General features: G+C 41.3%; 1 protein-coding gene across 1 annotated transcript; it reads left to right on the top strand.

Moving 5' to 3' along the window:
• The first annotated feature begins 335 nt into the window (after positions 1-335).
• On the top strand, positions 336-24,422 carry taok1b (TAO kinase 1b). The gene is made up of 20 exons (XM_072661524.1): positions 336-963; positions 12,151-12,399; positions 12,836-12,907; positions 13,479-13,580; positions 13,702-13,747; positions 14,015-14,111; positions 14,250-14,363; positions 14,480-14,571; positions 15,572-15,665; positions 15,825-15,906; positions 16,543-16,710; positions 16,848-17,051; positions 17,299-17,436; positions 17,628-17,864; positions 18,026-18,154; positions 18,395-18,598; positions 18,957-19,196; positions 19,364-19,576; positions 20,288-20,470; positions 20,573-24,422. Exons 2-20 carry the CDS (start codon positions 12,268-12,270, stop codon positions 21,122-21,124), a joined length of 3,099 nt encoding a protein of 1,032 aa, XP_072517625.1. The 5' UTR covers positions 336-963; positions 12,151-12,267; the 3' UTR covers positions 21,125-24,422.

The raw sequence follows: 24,422 nt of genomic DNA, 5'->3' as shown, positions 1-24,422 counted from the left end.
AATTATTATACATAATACATAATTAGTAACAATTATTAAGTATACATAATTAATATGATATTTTCAGCGAATAAATGCAAATAATCCAACACACGCTTGTAGCAAAGGTGAGAAAGTAAAGGTTTGGTTCTCCAACACGTCTCCAACCTTAAGGACTATGTGTATGTGCGGAAAGGCGCACAACACGCGATCTACACATCATACACACTGCAAAGTCCACGGATTCTTGGATTTATAGATCTGCGGATGCGCGTGAAACCCGCTTACCCTCGCTTTCGGCCCCGGTGGATTGAGACGGGACTGCAGGCAGATGCAGCGGCAGAGAGAGAGAGAGAGTGATAGAGAGAGATAGAGGGAAAGTGGGGAAGGCTTTGAAAAATCACTGCCCGGTCACACAGAGTGTTAACACACTCGCCACGCACGAAGAAACTGTATGGCTTGGGCGCCATAAAGCTCCGTGGGTCGCGGCTGCACCGTTCGGGCGCTTTCGGCCAGTTTATGATGGTGTTGCTGGTGAGCTAGCGCCAGTTCCACTCGTGTTTGTCACGGAGGGGAGGAGGTGAAAACTACCAGCCGCCATCTTTTGGAAGTGACTGGGAGTGGGGAGTTAGCTTGCAAGCTATAACATTCATTGGCTAGTTTTTTTGGGCCTCAGTTGCTCGTAATATTTGCTTATGAATCATCAACCTGCAACATAACCAGCACCAACATTTCCGGACAGTCGAGATTTAACGACTCGGGGACGCCACCTGGACTGTCGAAGCTCTGGAGGAATAAACTCGTTCAGATTTGTGTCCAAATCTGTGCTCCACTCTCTGAAACTGCGCCCAGCTGGTTGCACCCTGTTCCTCCCAGGACAGCTGTGTTGGCTAGCTAGCTAGTTAGCCAGCCAAGGTAGCTGACGGTCTTGCTAAGATTCCCTCCCGGCGTCCTGCTCCTCTCAAAAACTGGACTGTTGGACAGGTAAGGATGCCCGATTAACTGGACACAAACTGTGCTTGAGCGTTTAGGTTGTCATCAGTTTGGTTTGGGCGTTGAAATCTTGACAGAGCTGTTAGCTAACGTGCTAACTGCAGTAGCTAGCGTTAGGCAGTAGTGAACGGGGACGGCCAGGGCAGCTAGCTAGCCAGCTAACTTGCTAGAGAGCTGCTCGACAAGTTAGCTAGCGAATTAGCCAGCTAGCTGCTCAGTTGGTGCTCATAGCGCTACGTTTTATTTGATTTAGTAGTTTGGAAAGATGTGTTGATATGAATGTACAGTGGCCAAAGCATCTAGCTAGCTAAAAACATAACCACGAAAGTTAGCCAGCTAGTACTTTCGCGTTGAGTTTCCTGTTTTAATGCCGTTTATTTCTCCCCTAGCTCAGCTAAAATGACACTTTCTGTTTGAGTTAGCTTGCTTGCTAATGTTATGCAGTAGCTAGCTAAATTCCTCCCAAATTTAAGCTCTGAAATGATTAAAGCCATGTTTCTTTGGCTCGGGTTACAGTGTTGTGGTTTAACGGGCTGTTAGCTAGCTAAGTAGCCGGGCCACTTTTCAGGCTTCAGTCAGTCAGTCGGTTTAGTGCGCGTCCTGGCTCTGTCTTTAAAGGTTGAACTGAGGCAGCTTGTTTGACAGCTTGGGTGATTGATTAAACCATCGAGGTTTTACAGTAGATACTTCTCGCCAGTTTATCTGTCAGACATGCGAGAGACTAATCGCTCTGCTGAGGGAAATGGTCACGGACGCGGATCGCAACGGCACTCCCTGCTTCTTTCGCTGGACACAGTTTCACGCGCCTGTTCGTGGCTCTGCGATTGTCATTACAGGTCAAGGTAAACAAAGGGGCCGCCGTGTGTCACCGACCCTTTCTTTAATAACACTGAGAGCTGTGCGCGGCGATGTTACAGGCGAGTCGCAGCGGACTGATTAGTAATCGGTTTAACATTGAGAAGGGTATTCCTTGTAAGCGCATTCAGCTCCTCCAGTGCTCTGACGTGCGCTGCATTCCTCATCCCACTGTGTTGACATTGCGTAACAGACTCAACTGACTGGAGAGCTCGTCGCTGCCTCGTGTTATTCACTAAATCAGCGTCGTGCTCTAAGGTACGTGTTATGTCCAGGGGATCAGCTACAGGACTGCTGTGTGAACCTTACTCGTTTCTTGTGCGATATCTTCACGACCAGATATGAAGAGATTTCATTTAGGAGACTTCCTCCGAGAAAAGCTGCACAGATCGAGCCACGGGCGCCTGGTTTTGAGTGAAAATGGGGGAAACTGAGGCTTGTGAACCAGGAACAGTACAGTTTCAGTTCAAAACAAAGGAAAACGAAATCTGTTTAGTTGATAGTCCTCGCAGATCGGTCTCGAGGCCTACAATCACGTTCATCTAAGGAAAGTTTCTGGCAGCAGTATGAAGTTATTTTGACTCATCAACTTCATAATTCCTAAATTATTACTGACTTTCTCAATCCTCACATATATAGCAGAATTTCAGTAAAGTCTGACTTAAAAAAGAGAAAAGAAACATGCTTATTTTTCATGATCAGTCTAAACCCTGAGAAAATAGGTGCTTGTTTTAACATGAGAAATTAAGCAGCTGTTTCAACATAATCAGACAAATAAAGATCAAGACTGGAAGTAAAAATGTGCTTAGGATAAAAAAGTGCATTTGCAAAAAAAATGTTTTTCTTCCCCCCAAAAAATAAAAGTGGGGACACATATTGGCCACTTGCTCCATTGCTCAGGCACATTTATTTACATTTATGGCATTTAGCTGACGCTCTTATCCAGAGCGACTTACAAGGTTACTAATATTACAGAGGTGGGTCAATGTAGTGTTAGAAGTCCTGCCTAAGGACTCTTATTAGTGCAGCGCAGCATAGTCACCCTGACCAGGAATCAAACCCCAGTCTCCCACATGGTGTGGTAGCTCAGTGGCAGGTAGTGGTGTTATCTGTTGCGCCACACCAGGCATCGATGGCACCTATGGATCGAGTGACTATGTCCATTACTCTGTCCTGTCATCTACAGGAATATGGATTAGTTCAGTCAATGTGCGCAAAACAGAAAAGGAAAAGGTTTGATCAAACATTTAGTTATGCAATTAGGAAGGGTGATATTGCAAAAATATGTTTTTGTGAAAAAGATTTTTGATCGTTTTAACAACAAAACAATGCAGACACATTTACATCAAAGGTGTTTAGCCAACACTTTCATCCAGAGCGGCTTCCCTGTTCACTTATTTGTTTCTGGACACCCCTCCTGATGAATGCATTCAGCTACTGTAAGTATTAGCCATTGCTGACACAGATGTGCAAATATACACACACAGCTTGTGTAGTCCCTGTATAGAAGCACTGCCATAGAATAAGACTCCCTGGAGCAGATTGAGCTGTGGAGCAGTGGGCTGGTGTTCTCTGGAATGAAGGTGCTCCCACCAACATTTTGGGATGCGTTGGTTAAGTTGGGGATGAGGTGGGGTAGAGATCATTCAACATTCTGAACTCACTAACGCCCTTGTTTCTGAGTACAATCAGATCTTCACAGCAGATCTTATAGAAAGTCTTCCCTGGACAGTAGCTCGATCGGCTGATCACAGATTCGGGTCTAGGGTGGGGGCTGGATGCTACATTAACGTTTCCAGTGCATCATCATGTTACGTGCACAGAATCAACCACCAGCACCCGCTGAGAGAATCGTGAATTCCCATGCAGAACAGCACTGTGGAGCTCAGAGTGTTCTTACTCTCGAGAGTTAATGGTATTAAAAGTTTTTGCTGTGCTTTTGCCAGATTTTTTTTCAAATATGAGTTTGTCAGATATGGTACAAAACAAAAACACTGTTCTTTGCATGCACTGGTCTGTATTCCCATCTTAAACAAGTTAAATGAGGAACCTTTGCAGAGATGCAGCAACTCCTGTGTATAAAACAACAAAACAAAAATCGTTCAGTATGATCTGACCAGCTCGTAGGATCGGCTGAGTTATCGTCCAATAACATGTTTGGTTGCCGGTCTTTAAACAGCTGATTGATCCCTTCATCTCTGTGCATTACATCGGGTTTTGTACTCTAGCACAGTGAACGTTGACATCTCAGTAGACCTGATGTACTTTTAGTTGTGAATGAGGTTTTTGCTTCCAGGATCCTGCATTTGGGCAACACGCCTTGGTTAGAATAATAATTAAAAAAAGCTTACATTGGCCACTTGCCAGTATCAGTTCACTGGAATATTTAACTTGATGTGTCTCACAAAAACCTTGTGTATCTCCATTCATTTTAGTCTTTTTCCAGTGTTTGAGATTTGATTCTATTGGTTGTTCTTTATACTGTATCAAAATGTAGATGCTTCAGAGTGACCTGGAATAAGATCATGCTATTTTGAATTTCACTGACTTTCCCTTCTTCTATAGGGTCTTTGTTTTTGAGAAGGTTTTTGTGGCCTGGCCGTTTGTACAGCTATAGCCAAGCATTTCTCTGACTTTTGTGTATCAACGTTACATGATCATTACCTGTTAAAAGGTTCACAAACAGTCTGCACATCACCTGGTGTAGAATATTTGATTTGTAAAAGATCTGTTAGTTGTTTGCAAAGATGTTTCTTTTATTTACATCTGTAATGTCTTGTCTTCCATGCGTTTGGTAGCTGTGTGTTAGGTCTTTACGACAGACGTAGACTGCTTAACCAGTCTAATGATGCAATGATGCTTGCGTCTTTGCCGCGCAAGGAACATGAGGAAGGAGCTCAGCAGTGTTTCAGTGTGAGTCAAGGGCGAGGGCATCACGGTCAAAATACCACAAGTTTAAAGGAACTATAATTCATAGACAGGATAATGTGGTGAGTTGACCGTCAGCTTATACACAGTGACTAACCGCGATAATGTAACAGCCCTAGGTGGCTTTAGTTTCCACACAACTTGATGAACAAAAACGAAAGCAACACTAAACATGAAGAGAGGACTGAACTGTTATGAAAAGTTAAAGCCAGAGCCAGCAATAAATATAATGGCTGTTCTATTCCTCTATCGTTTTCTCTGCATGTCTGCTCAATGTGAGCTAACTAAGGTAGGAATCACCAGCTGAGCTGTGAAAACTCGTAATACGGTCAACAGACTCCAAAACACAATAGCAAAGCTTCAGGAACGTCTCACAGCTGGGGAACCGTGATGTTTTCGAATTGGGTTTCATAGTGAAACCATTTAATCTCGTTGCTCTTGTCTGGAAATTATGTAAAGCAAACCTGCTGAGATGAGCAGCAATGTTTTGGGGACAATTACCACACAGGATCTAGCAAGTAACTCCCGTAGAATACGTACAGTTAAATAAATGCTGATGGACACATTTGGTGCTGCACAGGACATTCTGTTGTACTTGGAAAAATTCAATCTGCTGTCGAAAGTGATAACAAGGGTGAATATGATCCAAATACTTAGGGAGTATCTGCATGGGGGGGGGGGGGGGTATTTTATAGCTACAGTCCTAGTTAAGAGTCCAAATGGCTTGTGCGAAGAAACTCCTCCTGTTGCTTGGATGGCTGAGTTCCTTCACGATCTTCATAGCCTTGGTCCAGCACCGCTGTAATCTCTCCTGTGTGTATAACTGTTTATTTTTTCTGATTGGATGAGCCACGTTTAAAGCTGCTGTAAAATACTCCCAAGTCAGAATCATCAGTATACTCTGTCCAAACACATCAAAATGCTTTTAAATATATTTATTAATTGTGTGCGCGCACATATTAGCATTTGTCTGTGTGATCAAACGTCAAACGAAGCTGTATTTTACAGGAGGTGGTGTTTTTGGTGCTTTTTGTCATGAATGCATATGAGGGAAAAGTGCAGACAGTAAAATGTGCGGACAATCCTGAACGAAGAAACGTGTTTGTGCAACGTGGCCACAGAAGATCTGACGATGCATTTTGTGACTCTTGCCCCATGTCACAATGTGGTTTTATGAGCGTATCATAGATATGGCCAAGCACTGAACACTGAGAACTACATACATCTTAACTCAATTACACTGATTGGATCCCCCTAAAATTGCATTGACCTCTCCTGTGCTAGATTTACCAGGAAGAATAAACAGGAAGAATAAAAAGAGGGAATTATAAAGTTACCAGTGCTCCTTGGCAAAAAACATAGATCCTTGAACCTTGAGTTTCTTCAATCTTCAAATGGGCTTGTTCATCTTTTATTGAAGCAATTTGATTTGGTCTAACTTTTTCTACAGATATGATGATTTGCACTTGTACCATTGGAATCTTTCCATTTCTCCATGAATGGCTCCTGTGTGATGACTATCAGTCATAGTAATAAAACAAGACAGTCTTATTGAACAAACAGTACAAACGTTCAACATTGCCATATCTTTTTTGATCATATTGTTTAACCAGTTCAGGGCACTCATGGAAATATGTGAACCTAAGATAAACCTCTGGAAAAGAGGATAATTGGAGTCAAATGTTCTCATCAGTTTAGCTCAGGGTTTGACCTGCTCTGCCATATTAAAAAAAAAACATACAGTTTCAGTAAGCCTGCCTGCTATTTGCAACAGAATGGAAAGATCTTTCGCTGAGGTCATTCGCCTGCTCCACAGTCCAAATCATTATCATTATTGGTGCTGTTCCTAGGAGTGAGCATCCTACATGAGTTCAGTACAAACAAGCAAGGGTGGGGTAGTTGGTGGTATGGGACCTGGACACGTGATCTAAAACCAAAAATAATTTGGGCCATGCAACATAATACCACAAAACACAGTTTTAAACAGTAGTAAACACAGAAGTACTTTCCTGTGTAAACAAGTGCTTCTGGATCATTTCGAAGGAAGAAATGGTACAATTCAGACATCAATGCTCCAATATAACAATATTAATAATGCACTAAGCATACCCAAGATGGGGGTAAAATGAATGAAATTAGGCAAATATAATCTGCCTCTGGTAGATATGTCATGAAAATTGATAAGTGTGAATTTCAGCAAAAAGTTGTAACATTTAATTATATTTGCGATGTATATTTTGCAGCCCTAGTACAATTTAACATTTACTTTTTTGCAGTTGCTCATATTGATAAGTCTACTAAAATTAAGTTAATGTTTTTAAGTTAATGCCCTTCAATTAAGATATGCATCTAAAAGTAGACCATCCTGCTCAAACTGCTGAGTGGTTATATCTGGTGCCGTAACAACGAACAAAATCCAGCATTTTCTGGTAGTATCAGCCTAATGTCAACATGCCATGTCTATTATGAAGAGTTTCTCATTCTCATTTCTCAAGCTTTATCTGCTAAATATCATTTATTGTACCCAATTTTTAGATATACATTTGTAACAAAAAAACATTTCTTTAGTAAATTGGTAAATGTCATTTCCCCACAATATTGTGCAGCTCTGTTTTTAAAGAAATCCAAAGTAAAAAAAAAAAAAGACTTTCATTCATGAGTCATGTGTCAGCAACAGTTGCGTAAATGCACGTGAGCGGCTGAGCCGTGTTTACAACTCTAAACACACAAACTGAATTCTGTAAAATCACTAGAAGCATTGGGCTCGTCATGGAATAATCTTTGACCATGATGTTGCTTAGAAATATTAGCCTCCCTATATGGAAAAATATCTGCGTGTGGTAAATTGTAACTATTACTTGTATGAGCAAGCGTCATCGGATCCTTTTCAGTCCACTGTTTGTTGCTAATTAACAAAGAGTCTTATGATGCATTTTGGTCCACGTTCAGCCCGTGTAGTAAATTACACTGCTAGAAATTCTTGTGTATTGTAGAAAACTGTAGTTCCTCGTGAAGTGAAGTCACGTTCCAAATCCACTGGATGACATACTCAGTAGTGCGCTAAAACGTAATTACGCATCCATTTGAGTCACAGCCTCTTGTTTCGCTTTATCGAGAAATAAAAAGCCGTTAGTATTAGTCTGTCAGTAACTAAATGTAAAAATGGAAGATTTTGTCTTCTTTGATAATGAAGATTGATTCAGTAGGTTATTGTAGTTGCTAAAGTAAACAATGCTCAACAGTAGTCAGCCAAGTACTTTTTTTACTATTACAGTTTAACAGCAGTTTTATCAGGTAATTTATTGTATTTTGAGGTCTGTGTTTCCCTCTTTTAATCACATGATTGATTTAAATGGGAAGCTCAACATCAGCAAGCCATATGATTTACCAACCATGTTTTATCAACATTGGCAACATCATTTTAACGATTCGTTATTACAGCCCTACGGCTAGTCTTGCCTCTAGGTCAAAAATATTGTGATGTGTGCAAGTCAGTCACTAACACAGTGTGAGCAGTGCCTCGTACTGTTGACTGTAGTTGGTCTTCGTCTGAACCAGTGTCTGTGGACGGCCACAAGAGAACTGTGAATCATTGCGCAAGGAGAGAAGCAAAATAGAGTAAAGTGCACAAGTGGCACTTTCAGGAAGGAACACCTGCAGAAAACATCTTGGTTTTTAAACACCAGAGCTGATTGGTCACAGTCAGTGGGCATTTTGAACTATTTTTCTTATTTATTGCCCAATGTTTTGTTCAGAAAAGTATGTGAAAACCTCATTCCCAATGATAAAAATGTGTTATTGTTGTAAGTGGGCACACAAAAGCTCTTTATGTGCGCCAATAACATAAACACACACTATTTAATTGGCTAATGTACAAACTTTGTCTTTTTACCTTCCGAGCACCAAGCTAACTGTGGTTTCTGTCTGGCGCTTTAGTTTCCAGTGTCCAGAACCACACACTTCAACACTACAGTGTTTCAAAACAAGCCACCATTAGAATTGCATTCATTAGTGAAGTAAAGACGTCTGTGAGTTCGTCTGTGATGCAGTCACAGTGATGTCACATTTTTGGACGAATTAGCATGTGTATGTGATCAAACATGTGGTTTATTACTAATATCAAGACAATGTGATTTTAATAAGGGAGTATTTATGGTATGTAGCATAATGGTTAGATTTTAATGTATTTTTGTAAGTTTTTCCTTCTAGTTATTGTCATATTGGATCACACAGGTCAATGGACACACCTGCCTTGTGCCGACATCTACTTGCAGCGCTCTGTCATGTGTGTCATGCATGCATTTTTTTTGTATGTAGAACCCTTTTTCCCTTTTGTAGTTTTGCGATCTCATTCTGAGCTCATTGTAGGAAAACCTTTTTCTTCATAATCTTATCTTCTGAATCTCGCACGTGTTTGTGCGGTTGTGTGCCTGTCAGTAGGAACAGACAGAATACCACAGATGTCTAAGATGCCTCCATAGACTGTAAGTCAGTTAAGCAAGGAATGCCAGATAATTAAACTACTCTCTGTGGGACGTCTTATTGTATTGAAGTGACTTTAGTGAGTCCTTATATCTGCGCTATCCTCCATTAGTGCTATACACAAATATGTCTTTGGTATTCCAAGCATAGCACACATGGGTTGATAAGCAGAAGCCAAAGTTCCTTGGTTGTGACGGCCAGATACAGTAAGTCATTCAAGACTTTACACACAGATTTACTTAAGGAAATGAGGAAACATTTGTTTTTGCCTCATTCAAATTTAATCATTAATCAAAAGGGTTCACCCTACCACTAACCAAGAGAAAAATGCTGGTGCGTGTATTAAGACCATTACTTGCTTTTACTGCATTTTACTTCTTTGATGACACAGAATTCTTCATTTGGTCTGAATCTAGGGGTAGGTAACACTGTCGGTGTATGAAGAAACATATCTTTGAATCAGAAAATCTGTTTAGTTGTTCACAGTGCAGCTGCATTGATCCAGAGGCCTAGATCTGAAAGTCAGTGGTTGCACTGAGAGAGAGATGGCAAAAAAGGTGAAATATAACATCAGATGGAGGTTTCTGGACTTAAGTACTTTTATTGTTCTGTCTCAGGACTCAGGAGTGCCTAACTAGGGATGTCCCAGTCTGATTTCTTTGGCTTAAAACCAGCACTGACCAGAGCGTTCAAAACCAAGAAGAGTAAACCAATGCACACAAGTTATAGAAAATAATAAATCATGACTCGTTATGTTAGACTTTATTACACAGTATTATACACCCTGTAAAATGACCATTTAACAAACAAATAAATGAGCCCTGAATGTCACAATACACCAGTTATTAACTAACAACAAAGGGCTTTAACTTTAATTAATTTTTTACATAATAATTAATTATTAAGCAGCCCATCTTTTCTAAATCTTGTGGCTGTTTTGTCTTTAGAAACACAAAGTTTGGATTTGTATTGGACACTAACCAGCGTTAAGGGACAAAAAAGCTGGATTGCTAGGCCTAACTCAATTTAAAGGGCCTCGGCACATTTAATCACACATTTCACATGATGTTTAGACTTATTGAGCATCACTAGTTTGTGCAGTGATTGATTCAGCCACAGACAGGGAGATGTGGAGCATGATGACTGATGTGAAAGATGAACACACAGAGAGAGAGCGAGAGAGAGAGTGATTAAGAGTTGACCTCTGACAATGACATTGGAGACCATTGACTGCAGAACTACAGTGTTCTGTTCGGCCCATGCATGGAGGAGCGGCCCTTCAGCTTCAGCAGAGCGTTAAATGTTGCATAATTAAACTGCTCCAGAGACAGACGACAGACCTGATCCACTCTGCCACTGCTGTAATACCAGACTCAATAGCATGAGGAGATGCTAGAATAGGCTGCTCATGTTATTTGTATAACAGTTTCAATACACTGCTGATATGTTGTTGGTGGGGGTGGTAATACAGTGTATTACACTGAAAAACTAGTATATTTATATATGTACTGTAGTATATTTACCACTCCGTAATGGAGACCACTGTCAGTAAGCAGTGCTAGGAATCTGGATGAACCTCAACAGAGTAAAGTAAGTGCAGAGAGGAAGGCACTTATACAATGCACAGCTCCAAAATGGGTCTGAGGTAGAGCGTTACTTAGAAATATAATATTTACAGATATCATAAATCAAAGTACACAGTCCAATATTCAAGCAATTTGGCAATACGCTGTGTAGAATGTGGTTGATGTAGGGCTGCACTGAACTATCAAAAATGTAAGTACTTCTTTATGTTGGTATTTTTCTCCTTTAGTCATCGGATACTTTGTCTTTTGGGAATTCATGTAATTAAGTTAAAAGTAGACTCTTGCTGATCAACTACTGTAAGATATTTTATCATGACCTCGAATGCTGATTATTTAGCAATGGGCCATGGTATTAGATTATTAAAAACAGGCATACTCCTGTAATGTAAAGTAAAGGCTGAATCCTGCTAATTGACTGGCTAATCGACTGACACCGACATGTACGGCCGTCAGAAAATTCATTCCGCCTTATTGTTTTCCATATCTTACTATGTTAAAGCACATCTGTCTTATTCTGTTATAGTAATATGTATTTTATATATATTTTATAATAAAAAAAATACATTTTATTAATTTCACAATGAACTGTACTTTCAGATTTTTATTATTTATATTTAAGCAAATGTATTTCGGGGTGCTGGACTGGAAACACTGAGTATACATAGTCACAAGGCAAGTTGGGCCAACACGGACGCACAGATACACAGACGCTAAATAATAAGTGTATCCAGTCATTTTGAAAGAGGGGTGCATTTACAGCAAGACTGACAGGCAGCTCAGGCTGATCTGGAGCCAGTATGGGAGGTTTTGTAGGATTAAACAGACCCCCAGTCTGCTCCCTTTCAGGACACACCGGCCTCTTGGGGATTATCCTACAGAGAATCTGTTCTAGTGCACTCATATCGCTGGTCTGCATGCAAGTGCAGAGTGTCATCTTTTCTCTCTATTTGCTGCCTCTCTCTGTCACTCAGACTCATCAGTGGGATAATCTCTCTGCAGTTGATGAGCGTGAGCACATGGCCCTCCTTATTTGTCTGTTGATTACGGAACACCCTGTCGCTTTACAGTTCATTAAGATGGATAATCTTCACTTTCCCATTCACTTTCACTCTTGTACCAACACATGGTTAGATTAGAGATGATATAAGTGCAGATTAGCACTGTGAAGGTGTTACTTTGCTCTTTTGAAATGAGCACTCTTTGATCCTGTTCACTTATTTACTAGTAGGCTGTACTGAAAGCTGAGACATTCTGTGTTAAACCAAATGCATATATATCAGTTGCTTACCATAGATTAACACACTGTGTTGTTTACTCCTTGTTATAGGTCCCTGTGCTTACACTGCCTCTCTCTGGCAGATGAGTCATCAGCGGGGACCTGCGCGTCGCAGTCGCACGGCCAGATAGTCCCCTGCGAGTGCGGCTGCCTCCCTGGCCTCGCAGCATGCCCTCCACCAATCGGGCAGGGAGCCTCAAGGACCCCGATATCGCAGAGCTCTTCTTTAAGGAGGACCCTGAGAAGCTCTTCTCTGATCTGCGTGAGATCGGACATGGCAGCTTTGGAGCTGTGTACTTCGTGAGTGTCCATACCATAATTGGCGTGCATTCCTCCTTGTTTCACTGTTTTAATGGACAATATGGCATGAACATTTTGTGTCAGGAGTGTAATTATCCTTTCTGTACACTTCTGTATGCTGTGAAACGTTTCTTCATGCTACCGTTTAAAGCCTCCTAGCGCCAGTTTACCTTGTTGGTGTATTGAGTTATAGACAGTGCCAGCCTCAATTCAAGCTCTTATCTTAACCAACTATCCATTCAGTAACTCTTACAAATACATCAAATTAATCAGTGACTTTCTGTGCTCACTGTTTTGAGCTTTTTCCTTTTTTTTCTCACAATACTAGATCGAGTCATTACATAAAGATTTTACTCTGAACTCTGATCTGTTCTGTTTACACTACTTATGGGGTATGACTAGGTTTATGATGTTAAATCTTTGTATTTTACTGCAGGCACGTGATGTGCGAACCGCGGAGGTGGTGGCCATTAAGAAGATGTCCTACAGTGGAAAACAGTCCAATGAGGTTAGACAACTTGAGATTCTCACCCACACTAGTTACCTTGATGGCAGTTTTTGCCTTGTTGGTACTGGTAACACTGACATAGTCACAGTTGTATCAGGTATAATGAATCCTGATTTAATCAAATTTAAATTATTCTCTGAATTTGAATTATTGCAGTCTTTAAGATATAGTGTGAACCTCCATGTACACATCTTCTGCTTTAAACTGTTTAAAGATGAGATATAGCATGTATTTTATTTATTCATTTAAACCTAAATATAAAATGATTATTGAACCCAGGTTATGATGCTCAGGACCACTGAGGTTATTTATAAGCAGTATTTTGTGTGAAATTATCAAACCATTCACAGTTTGACTGCCACAGACGTTATCGTTGTAATTTCAGATTAGCAGATTAGTAATGAGGTTACATTTGATCTCTCAGTGGCCTTTTAGTTTTTTGTATAATTTGTATAATCAAGGGAAATGTATACCTTTTTATCCAGTTTTACTTAGTTATATAAAGTACAGTGTAATAGATTTAATAATAATGAATGATGATGACAATGGATTTGTTTTCTCTTTTCCCCAGAAATGGCAGGATATCATTAAAGAAGTAAAATTCCTCCAGCGAATACAACACCCAAACAGCATAGAATATAAAGGATGCTATCTACGGGAACACACAGCATGGGTAATCAAGCTTATGTCTTTATCCCACTGCCTGTCTCTTACAAACATGGTTATTAACACCAGCAGTTTTGTTTTAGATATGTGTAATTTTAAAACTAATTTGTCTCTGTTTTTTCCTTTAGCTTGTGATGGAATACTGCTTGGGTTCGGCCTCCGACCTCCTTGAAGGTGAGGTGTCAGTTTAAACTAGATTTAGTCATAAAATGAATTCATTATAATTGGAAGGCATTATCCAACATGGCACTTTCACATTCACAGTTTAAGTAAGATTTAATCGAATCATTCTTTTTAATATAATTATTTCAGTTAAAAGAGAGATATCCGCCTTACATGTTTTAACTATTTTGAAAACATCTCCAAATTCAATATTAAAACACATTGAGTTTTTAAAATAAATGATTTTTAGTCACAAATCACTGCTCTCTCAATTCACAGTTCACAAAAAGCCCCTTCAGGAAATGGAGATTGCAGCTATCACCCATGGTGCTTTGCAGGGGCTTGCCTACCTTCATTCTCATAATATGATTCACAGGTAGGGGGGTGTGTTCACATTCCATCTCCAGAATGCCAGTCTTTCTAGCATGTCGCATTGCATACCTAAGGTGTCTGGTTTAATATTGTCATCTTTCCCGTGTTATGTGTGGTGACTGTCAATGAAAATTACTCACAGGGATATCAAAGCTGGGAACATCCTGCTGACCGAGCCTGGACAGGTCAAATTAGCGGACTTTGGCTCTGCATCCATTGCCTCTCCAGCCAATTCCTTTGTGGGGACGCCATATTGGTAAGTGCAGAGGTTGTCTGTATCATTACTAAGGCTAAGAAATGTCATAGCAGCCTTACTGTTTGTACTTTGGTGATGATAAAACAATGCATGCTTTCATTTCTCTTCACTCTCAGGATGGCCCCAGAGGTGATACTGGCTATGGACGAGGGACAGTATGATGGCAAAGTGGATGTCTGGTCCCTTGGGATCACTTGTATAGAACTAGGTGAGATGACTCTATTGCTGATGGGCAATATGACCATGTTTTATCGTATTGTGGTAAATTTTGTTATTGTAATGCACAGTATGCTTCTATGAGGATATTGTGGATATTGTCAGTGCTTAAAGAAAACGGATCAACTGCTTGTTATTGCATGTAACTGCATGTTCCATTATAAAGAGCACAAGTTCTGTTAAATTGGGTGGAGTGCAGCACATTTTAAGTAAACATTACTGTATTAAGTATGGGAAAGTATTTGGATCGCAGCTTTTGAAAACTTCAGCTACTGGGTCATTTTGTCAACAAATCAGTTGTTTCTCAATGTTTTTATTAATATCTTTGGGAATATACAGAAATACGGTTCACACATCTCTGAATTAGAATCTGTAGAGATCGCCCTTTCGATTACATCTTATTGCCAGATCGAACGTGACTCACATCCAGAATTGCGAGAGATGAGGTCACTCTTACCATGTCTTAACTGGTGGATTGTGTCAGTCATCTGCAATTGACTGCAGTCTCGTCTGCTACCTCTCGGTGTTTATAAACTTGTTACACATCTTGTTCATGCGTTCCTCTACTTTTGTGAATCTAAGACTCTGGTAAACCCATTTCAAGCAAAGTTCGTCCACATGAGTGAAGGTATGTTTTATAAAGGTATGAAATGTTAACAATTTCTAAAATCAGACATTGTTTCAGGTTAAGTTCACATGGGGTCTTGTTATAGAGAGAGTTGGGATTATTCTAAACATTTTGGGATAAAACATGGGTATTTTGTTATATGTGCCTTTTAAAGGCACATTTAAGAAAATATTCAGAGTGTAGAGCTACATTAACATTTTCAGAATGAGAAATTAAAACATTTGATTTGAGTTCATGTTGGAAGTAAGACATACTAGGTGAACTAAGTAGTTTTGAATTTGATCCAGATAATGTGACTGCTCATGTTTAGAAGTTTAGATTGAAAATGTGTCTTGACCTTTGCTCCTGCTTCTTCTTTCTCCAGCTGAGAGGAAGCCCCCTCTGTTCAACATGAATGCGATGAGTGCCTTATACCATATAGCGCAGAATGAGAGCCCAACACTGCAGTCTAGTGAATGGTGAGTATCTGGATTGCAGAAACAGAAGAAATGACTTGAATGAACTGTCTTGAATGAAATGACTTGAATGAACACTCTTTGTCCATTTGTGCTGTCCAACAAGTGAACAAACTGTTACAATCTAATAACTTGCTTTGTTTTTTATTTTTGTTTTTTTAGGACGGATTACTTTAGAAACTTTGTTGACTCTTGCCTTCAGAAAATCCCCCAGGACAGACCGCACTCAGAAGATCTACTGCAGGTGACCGATAATACTCTCCAACCTTTACCTACATTACAAATTGAAACAGATGATAGAGCTTAAGTCAACCTGAAATTAAAATGACCTTTTTTCCCTTCTCAGTTAATGTCCCTGATCGTATTAGGCATGGCTAATTTTATTATATAATCAGAACCCTTATTTTTACAGAATTTTCCACCACAGTGTAGAGACCGTTTGTGATTTTACTATTACTCATTTTTTAAGTAATGTCACCGGGCATCAGAGGGGAAAAAAACAGTTGTGCACCCATAATTAATATCATTTCCACCATCCCCACCTATTAGCAAGTGTAAAAGTTCCAGTTTGAACCCTTGTTTTATTCAGTAATATGCCATGGTATAGATGGGACTGTTAACTGGTCCCAAATCTGATCTGGTTCATTTTCGATTAATCAACTGCCAGTGAGTTGTTATTGAAAGACTAACCATAAATGAATCCTGCAGTCATCATGTCACATGTCTCACAAGTGTCCCTGCATGTTTTGTATATTTTATGTGTCTACATTGTTCAGGTGTTCGTGTTTCTGTAGTGCTTTTCATTTATTGTGTATATGTATCTTACATCTTCAAAAAAAAAATTCTAATTTATTTTGTCATTTAACTTCTCTGCACACAGCACGCCTTTGTTCAGCGAGAGAGGCCAGACACTGTCTTGATTGACCTGATCTTGCGAACCAAGGATGCAGTCCGTGAGCTGGACAATCTGCAGTACCGCAAGATGAAGAAGATCCTCTTTCAGGAGGCGCACAATGGACCAGCCACCGAGTCCCAGGAAGGAGATGAGGTCAGGCAATTGAACTTTAAGGAGTACATTTTAACAGACATAAGGGTCTTTGAATGTTAATACATGACTAACATTAGGCAAGCCCTTGCTTTATGGTGAGAACAGTCTACATAAGTATTAACTTTGTGTATGTGTAGGAGCCGGAGCATGGCGCTGGACGTACAGGCACCGTGAACAGTGTGGGCAGTAACCAGTCCATCCCCAGCATGTCAATCAGTGCCAGCTCTCAGAGCAGCTCGGTCAACAGCCTACCTGACGCTGCAGATGACAAGAGTGAACTGGACCTGTTGGAGGGAGACCACACAGTGATGTCCAACAGCTCTGTCATACATCTAAAACCTGTATGTTTACACCACCACACCCAAGCCCAACTATTTCACACCCATTAGCCTGACGTGTTTAATTGTGGCTCAGTTTTCTAGCAGTGTTAAAAGATCAGAAAAGGCTGACCCCCTACAGAATTTTTTTTTTTTTTTAATTAAATCAAATAGCTCAGTCATCGTCTTAACAGAAATTTGTCATTTTGCTAGTAGTAAATTGCAGGTATATAGAAATCTTAATCCTTTGCTTGCTCGTTTGTGTTCACAGGAGGAAGAGGAGGTTTACCGTGAAGAATCGGAGGTGCGCAATCACCCCTCTGAGCCCCAGGCAGCTCCAGCACAGCCGCCCCAGCGCAAACATCACCGCAACCGTGAGCACTTTGCCACCATCCGCACAGCCTCACTGGTGAGTCATGGCTCCTTTTTAAGTCGCAGCAGGAGAGAACCACCTATTTTTGTCTTAAACCTCCCATCAAATTACATAATAGAACAACTGTGTTCATCTCCTGTGCTTTATCTCTTGGTACAAGGATGGCGAATTGTCCTAAATGAGTGAGATGAATGTAGAATGCTAATGACCAACTATGTGCCACTCAGGTAACAAGGCAAATGCAAGAGCATGAACAAGACTCTGAGCTGAGGGAGCAGATGTCTGGCTATAAGCGTATGAGACGGCAACACCAGAAACACCTGATGGCCTTGGAGAACAAACTGAAAGCTGAGATGGATGAGCATAGACTGAGACTGGACAAGGAGCTGGAAACTCAAAGGAATAGTTTTGCTGCTGAGATGGAGAAACTGGTGAAGAAACACCAAGCAGCCATGGAGAAAGATGTAAATATGCGTTGGGTTGACGGTCACTTCCCCTGGCCACATATTACTCTCCAACAGACAACGTAGATCTTGGATGTGTTAATATATGCATTTTATACACTCATGTGATTATGTATGTATGTATGTATTTATTTATTTATTTAAACTCTGTTCTCTTAAAGGCCAAGTCATTTGCTAATGATGAGAAGAAGTTCCAGCAGCACATTCAGGTTCAGCAGAAGAAAGAGCTAAGCAGCTTCCTTGAATCGCAGAAACGAGAGTACAAACTACGCAAGGAACAACTGAAAGAGGTTCCAATTGTTTTTCATTGATCTACATCTGTAGGAAGAAATGTTTCTATGAGCAAAAAGAACTATTTACAAGTCACTCAAGTAACATTATTTAAATAATCTGGATACTGGGTTTTGCCAGTAATAAGTCTTGTTAATCTATGCATTTTTCTCAGGGGGTTGTGTGGCTTCTTCAGTCAGTAATGAACATGTTGTCCTTTATATGCTTCCTTACTTGTTTCCCACCCTCTGTCTGCTCAGGAGCTAAATGAGAACCAGTCCACACCTAAGAAGGAGAAGCAGGAGTGGCTATCCAAGCAGAAAGAGAACTTCCAGCACTTCCAGGCTGAAGAGGAGGCCAACCTACTTCGTCGGCAGCGGCAGTATCTGGAGCTGGAATGCCGGCGCTTCAAACGTCGCATCCTCATTGCCAGACACAACATAGAACAGGACCTTGTACGAGAAGTACGTTCAGGTTTTAATTTTCTTGGCTGATCTGTTTACACTAAAAATTAGACTTTAGAATATGCCTATTTTCAGTCACGCTTTACTGGGAAATCAGAATTCGCAGTTGCACATCAGGCTATTTGTATTGACTTTAGCCAGTGGTTTCCAACTCCTGTCATGTCCTGCATATTGTGATGTGTTTCTCATCTTGAACGCACCAACCCAGCAACCCATTCCTGAAATGAACTGGATGCAGTGCTGTTCCAGGGACAGGATTTGGGGATGACCAGGTTTCCCCAGGCTTTTGCTTAAACTATATACTTGTGATCTTTTGTCTTCCTTAACCTGGATTTTTCCCCTGTCCCTTCTCTCCAAGGAGCTGAATAAGCGTCAGACGCAGAAGGACCTGGAGCATGCCATGCTTCTGCGGCACCATGAGTCCATGCAGGAGCTGGAGGTGAGGCAACTGGGCACCATCCAGAAGATGAGGGCCGAGCTCATCCGCCTTCAGCACCAGACCGAGCTCACCAACCAGCTGGAGTACAACAAGCGCAGGGAGAGAGAGCTGCGCCGCAAGCATGTGATGGAGGTCCGCCAGCAACCTAAGAGCCTGAAGGTGATTGAGACAGACATGTTCCTAAAGAATGAATGACGAATTGGTGCAGAATAATAATTTCTCATTTTCATCTCCCTTTCAATTTCTTTCTTTTGCTGTTGTTCTTGTGGACTCTGTCTGTTCCTCCCTTCCCTTGTTGTGTCTTTCTGCCTGCCTTTGTGTCTCAGTCCAAGGAGCTGCAGATCAAGAAGCAGTTTCAAGATACATGTAAGATCCAGACACGACAGTACAAGGCCCTGCGCAACCACCTACTGGAGACCACGCCCAAGACAGACCACAAGGCTGTGTTGAAAAGACTCAAAGAGGAGCAAACACGTAAACTGGCCATCCTGGCTGAGCAGTATGACCACTCCATCAATGACATGCTCTCCACACAGGCTGTAAGTGAAAGATATCAATGTTACTGCAATATCAATTTTGCACCTGATTCACCTGATTTTGGAAATAAACATTATTTGAATCCAAATGTGTAATCTTGGCACACTATATGTCCACATGTTTGTGGACACTCCTGCTAATAAAGGCATTCAGCTACTTTAATTTGGACCCATTGCTGACACAGATGTGCTAATGCGCACATACAGGTAGTCTAGTGCAGTGATGCTAATAGAATAGGACTCTCTGGACATTAACCTATTGGCTCCATACCTTATGTCAGTTGTGGGCTAGAGGGGTAAAAAGCCCCCCAACATTGAGCTGTGGAGCAGTAGAACTGTGATCTCTGGTAGGATCATGCTCCATCCAGTATATTTGGGATGAGTTGGGGGTGAAGTAGGGAGGTGATCATCCAACATCCTGCCTTTACTAACACTCCTGATGCTGAATGGAATCAAATCCTTGTAGCAATGTTCCAAAATGTAGTAGAAAGTACCTTGAGACAGTTACTCCAACAAAAGCAGAATAAACTCTCTAGTAACCTTGATTTCAGAAGCAACTATGAACAAACAGGTGTCTCAATACTTTTGTCCATATAGTATATGAAGCATGTATTTGAGGAAGTGTGTACTCTGACCTGTAAGGGTTGTAGGTTGTTAATAATGATTTCTGGCAGTAACCTACATTCCATTCTCACACTCTATCACTTTCTTCAGTTGCGATTGGATGAGGCCCAGGAGGCAGAGTGCCAGGTGCTGAAGATGCAACTGCAGCAGGAGCTGGAGCTGCTGAACGCTTATCAGAGCAAGATCAAGATGCAGACAGATGCACAGCATGACCGTGAGAGAAAAGAGCTAGAGCAAAGAGTCTCGCTGCGCAGAGCCCTCCTCGAACAAAAGGCATGCGACAACAAAAACTGAACTGAAATTTCGCATTAATATTTGCCCTTTCGGTTCTAGAAGTTATTTGACCTTGAATGTTTTGTTTCCTCTTCACCTCAGATAGAGGAGGAGATGCTGGCCCTGCAGAATGAGCGCTCTGAGAGGATTCGCAGCCTGCTAGAGCGACAGGCGCGTGAGATAGAAGCGTTCGACTCTGAGAGCATGCGCCTGGGCTTCAGCAACATGGTGCTCTCCAACCTAGCCTCGTCTGATGGCCACAGCCACAGCTTTCCAGGGGCCCCTGGCGGCTGGAGCTCTCAGCATGGGGCCAGCTCGCAGGGGCCACACTGGGGAGGTAGTGGCGGTTCTGGGGTAGGAGGGCATCATGGCAGCCAGCACGGCCACCACCACCACCACCATCACCACCACCCTAGCCAGAGCGGCTCCATCCAGCAGCCCTGGGGTCATGGCTTGCCCTCTGGCGGGCCTCCTCCCTGGGGCCATCACGGCTCTGGGGGGAGCCAGCGGTCGAGCGGTAGCGGTGGGGGAGCGAGGAACAGCCCTCAGGCGGTGCGACGAACCTCGTCGGGAGGGCGTAGTGAGCAGGGGATGAGCAGGAGCGCCAGCATCGCCTCTCAGATCTCCAACGGTTCACACCTGTCCTACACGTAAGACTGCCCGCGCTCTGCCCACTACAACCTGCCTCACACTGTTCCACGAACCCATGGGAGATGGAGTGTGGGTGCATTTGAGGTCCTGAGGTTTCCTTGCCACATTTTTTTTGTCTTATTTCCCCAGTTTTCAAAAAAGCCCACAAAATTCTTGCACCTTATGTTTGAGGACATACATTCTTATGGTCCTGCTCTTAGCTCTTAGACTTGCAGCTCAGTTAAATACACATGATCCACAGCATGATGCTTGAAATGTGTACAGCACAGTGGAGCACTGAAAGTCATTTTAGTAGTGCAGTAAAATAAATTCAGTGATAAACAATGTGAATGTCTGGGCGAGAGAGAGTGGCATTGCTTCGGTATGTTGAGCATTTAAGTTATGCTGTTTGGATTCATTGCAGTGCATTTCCTCTGACAGGAAGTAAAGGTTTTTGTATGTTAATCTGTCATGGGTTTTATCATGATCTTGTGTGCGGGTTATTGCTTGAGATGACGGTCAGAACTGTGTATCTTTTACCAAGAAACTTAGCAGTACATTCAGTAACACATGGCGTGGTCATCTGAGAGAGCTGTTTTTAGTGTTAGTACATGTTTTATTAAAAGTGGCACACGGCCACAGAATGCGGACAAAGATAGGAATCGTTTTGGTTTTTGATTTATATATATATTTTTTTGTGAAATTCAAGGTTTTCGCTATGGGCCATCATTAAACTAGCATTAAAATGCACTTGATTTTATTAGTTTTTGTTAATGCTGTGCCATGAGTGAATTCCTTATCAGCTTTGGTTAGTTTTAAAACACTAAGCACTAATGTCCTGAAACTTTGTTCTATAGGTTACTTTTTTTTGTTGTATTTTTTTGTCAGGACAACTTTTATGATCTACAATGCTGTGAGAATCCCCGAGATATGTGGTAGAGATGATTGTACGTCTGTTGCCACATTTGGTAATCCTGAAGTACAAAACTGTAACCAAAGTTCCTTGATAGTGCTAATTTTAGTAGAAGTGCATCACAAAGCCAGGATTGATTAGGAATGTGAGGGGACCCTTTGCCACCATAGCCTGCGTCAGCTTGCTTATGGGATCCAGAGGCCTATAGAGGGGTTGTACGTCTGATGAGATCAGGTTTTCAGTTTGCTTTGGGAAGTACGGAATGTATGGATATTGACATTGGAAATGGATAGACTTGCTAAGGGTAAAGCTGAATGGTTAAAGAAAGGTTGAAAGGGAATTGAAAGGTGGGCCCATGTGTTTGTTGGTGTATAAGGGAATTTGAGAAGTAGGGTTTTGTCTTAGACTGCACAAATGGAATGTTAAGTTAGGAAAACAACTGATGTGTAAATATCTATATAATCTATAAATATATATATATGTGTGTGTGTGTGTGTGTATGGATGTGTTGGTGACGTTGGAAATATATTTCCCTCTGCTCTTTAGAGAGGGCAATAGAAAATTGACTGAATGTCAGTCAGATATCAGATTTATACACAGAATGCCAAAGTTAACTCTTATCCCAGCTATGCAAGAGGAAGCTTTCACGTGCTGAAAGGAAACCTGACAAAAAAGGCTGTTATGTGTCTCATTTTGTCCTGTTCTTTTTCCTCTTTACCTCGTGGACCTCTGGTGCTCCCTCCTGCCTCTCCCCAGGCTCCATATAGGGGCAGTATGTGTGGGTTTAGAGCTGGGAAGGTCAGTTTTGGGCAGGCTTGTGACCGCTGAATGTTTTTTGCTGGGTGAGTGGGTGCCGCTGCTGTCGCCCCTGCAATGCCTTTGTCACTTTCACACCCATCCCGGAGCTTTGGCATCTGCCACCCAACATCCACCCTCAACTGAGCATTTATAATGATGTGTACAAAAGTGATCAAAAGAAAGAAGAAAAAAAAATGTAACGTCTGAAAAGCATATATACCAGTGTGATACGTTAGAGATCTAGTGAAGAGACAGCTTTATGTGGGATGTATAGGAAAAGTTTGTGTATATTGTACATTTAAAACTTTAAAGAAAAAATGGAAATATAAAATTATGAAAGATGAATCCAACTAGCTTAAAAAATTAACTGCTTGAATGTGAAGACGAGAAGAAAAACCCAGCTTGGTTTCTAATAGTATTTAAAGACCAATATCAGGCAAATTCACACAGGGTTTAAGCACAGCTGAAACACCTCTGATTCCACTTTGCCCCTTCACTCAATTTAAATTTTCCCACACTGACAGGGTTTGGTTCCTTCGCTATTTCATTCTGTCTACCTGGACCAGTCCTTCCACTTCTCTCTCATTCTATCATTATTAATGGCCACAGCGAAATCAGTAAAGTTTACTTTTATCATATTCCTCAACAGATTTCGCTCTTATTCAGAAAGAGATGAAGCCATAACTGCCATCGTGGTTATCAAATCATCTTGACTTTTTGACCTCTGCTGAAAATAAACAGTGTCCAAGGCTCTGAATGCTTAAGTGTCTATGCTGTCATCTATAAACTAGCTTGGTACATGTTCTTTGGTGTGTGCATGGCATCACTGAGTACATAGAGATGTCATTAAGCTCAACCTTTTAGTCTATATTGCAAGCCAACTGAGCCATTGTACTTTCAGGCCTCCGAGGACCTGGGCCAAACCAAGGAGAAACTAACCTAACCACTGCATTCAGATGCAACATGCCAAATCGCATAGCCAACCTCCTTGCTCTATTGGGATCAGCGGAGCAGCCATAGAGTCAGAAATCAGGTTACACTAGAGCTCATCTGTTTATTACCCCTGGCCTTTGGCTAAGGTCAGTCACTCTCCTAATAAGGTCCATCCTGCCTGAGGTGCTGGAGCTGGACTGAGCAGTATGTTTAGAAGGAGGGAGGAGGTGTGCCCCCTTGTGGAAGTGTAAACCATGCAGTGTCACATTGCAGCCCTGATCATACCCATGTTTAAATGACCCTTTTCAAAAGCGTGAGAACAAGGGAGAAACGGGCAAAAACAAAACAAGGGGTACGTCTCTGTACAGCGTGTTTACCAGTATTCCTTCAAATGTTTTATTTTAATGGTCATTGTTCTTTTTTTTTTTTTTCCTGCTTCGACATTACCATAACAATCCATATATAACCTGTATTAAAATGTATAGATTGTGAAAAGCTGAATGTCAGAGATTACAACAAATGTATGGCTATTCATAACAAGAAAAAAATGAATTAAAATGTAAACAAAAAAAAATTCTGAAAACTTTAGGGGACATGTAATGTTTTGTTTGTAATTACTCCTTTTGTTGGCAGAGGGCTACTGGATAAAGAATCAACTGTAATAAAGTAATTTTAGTA

Source organism: Salminus brasiliensis, chromosome 18 (assembly GCF_030463535.1).
Source record: "Salminus brasiliensis chromosome 18, fSalBra1.hap2, whole genome shotgun sequence".
NCBI classification, from domain to species: Eukaryota; Metazoa; Chordata; class Actinopteri; order Characiformes; family Bryconidae; genus Salminus; species Salminus brasiliensis.
This window is presented reverse-complemented; position numbering and strand designations above follow the sequence as displayed.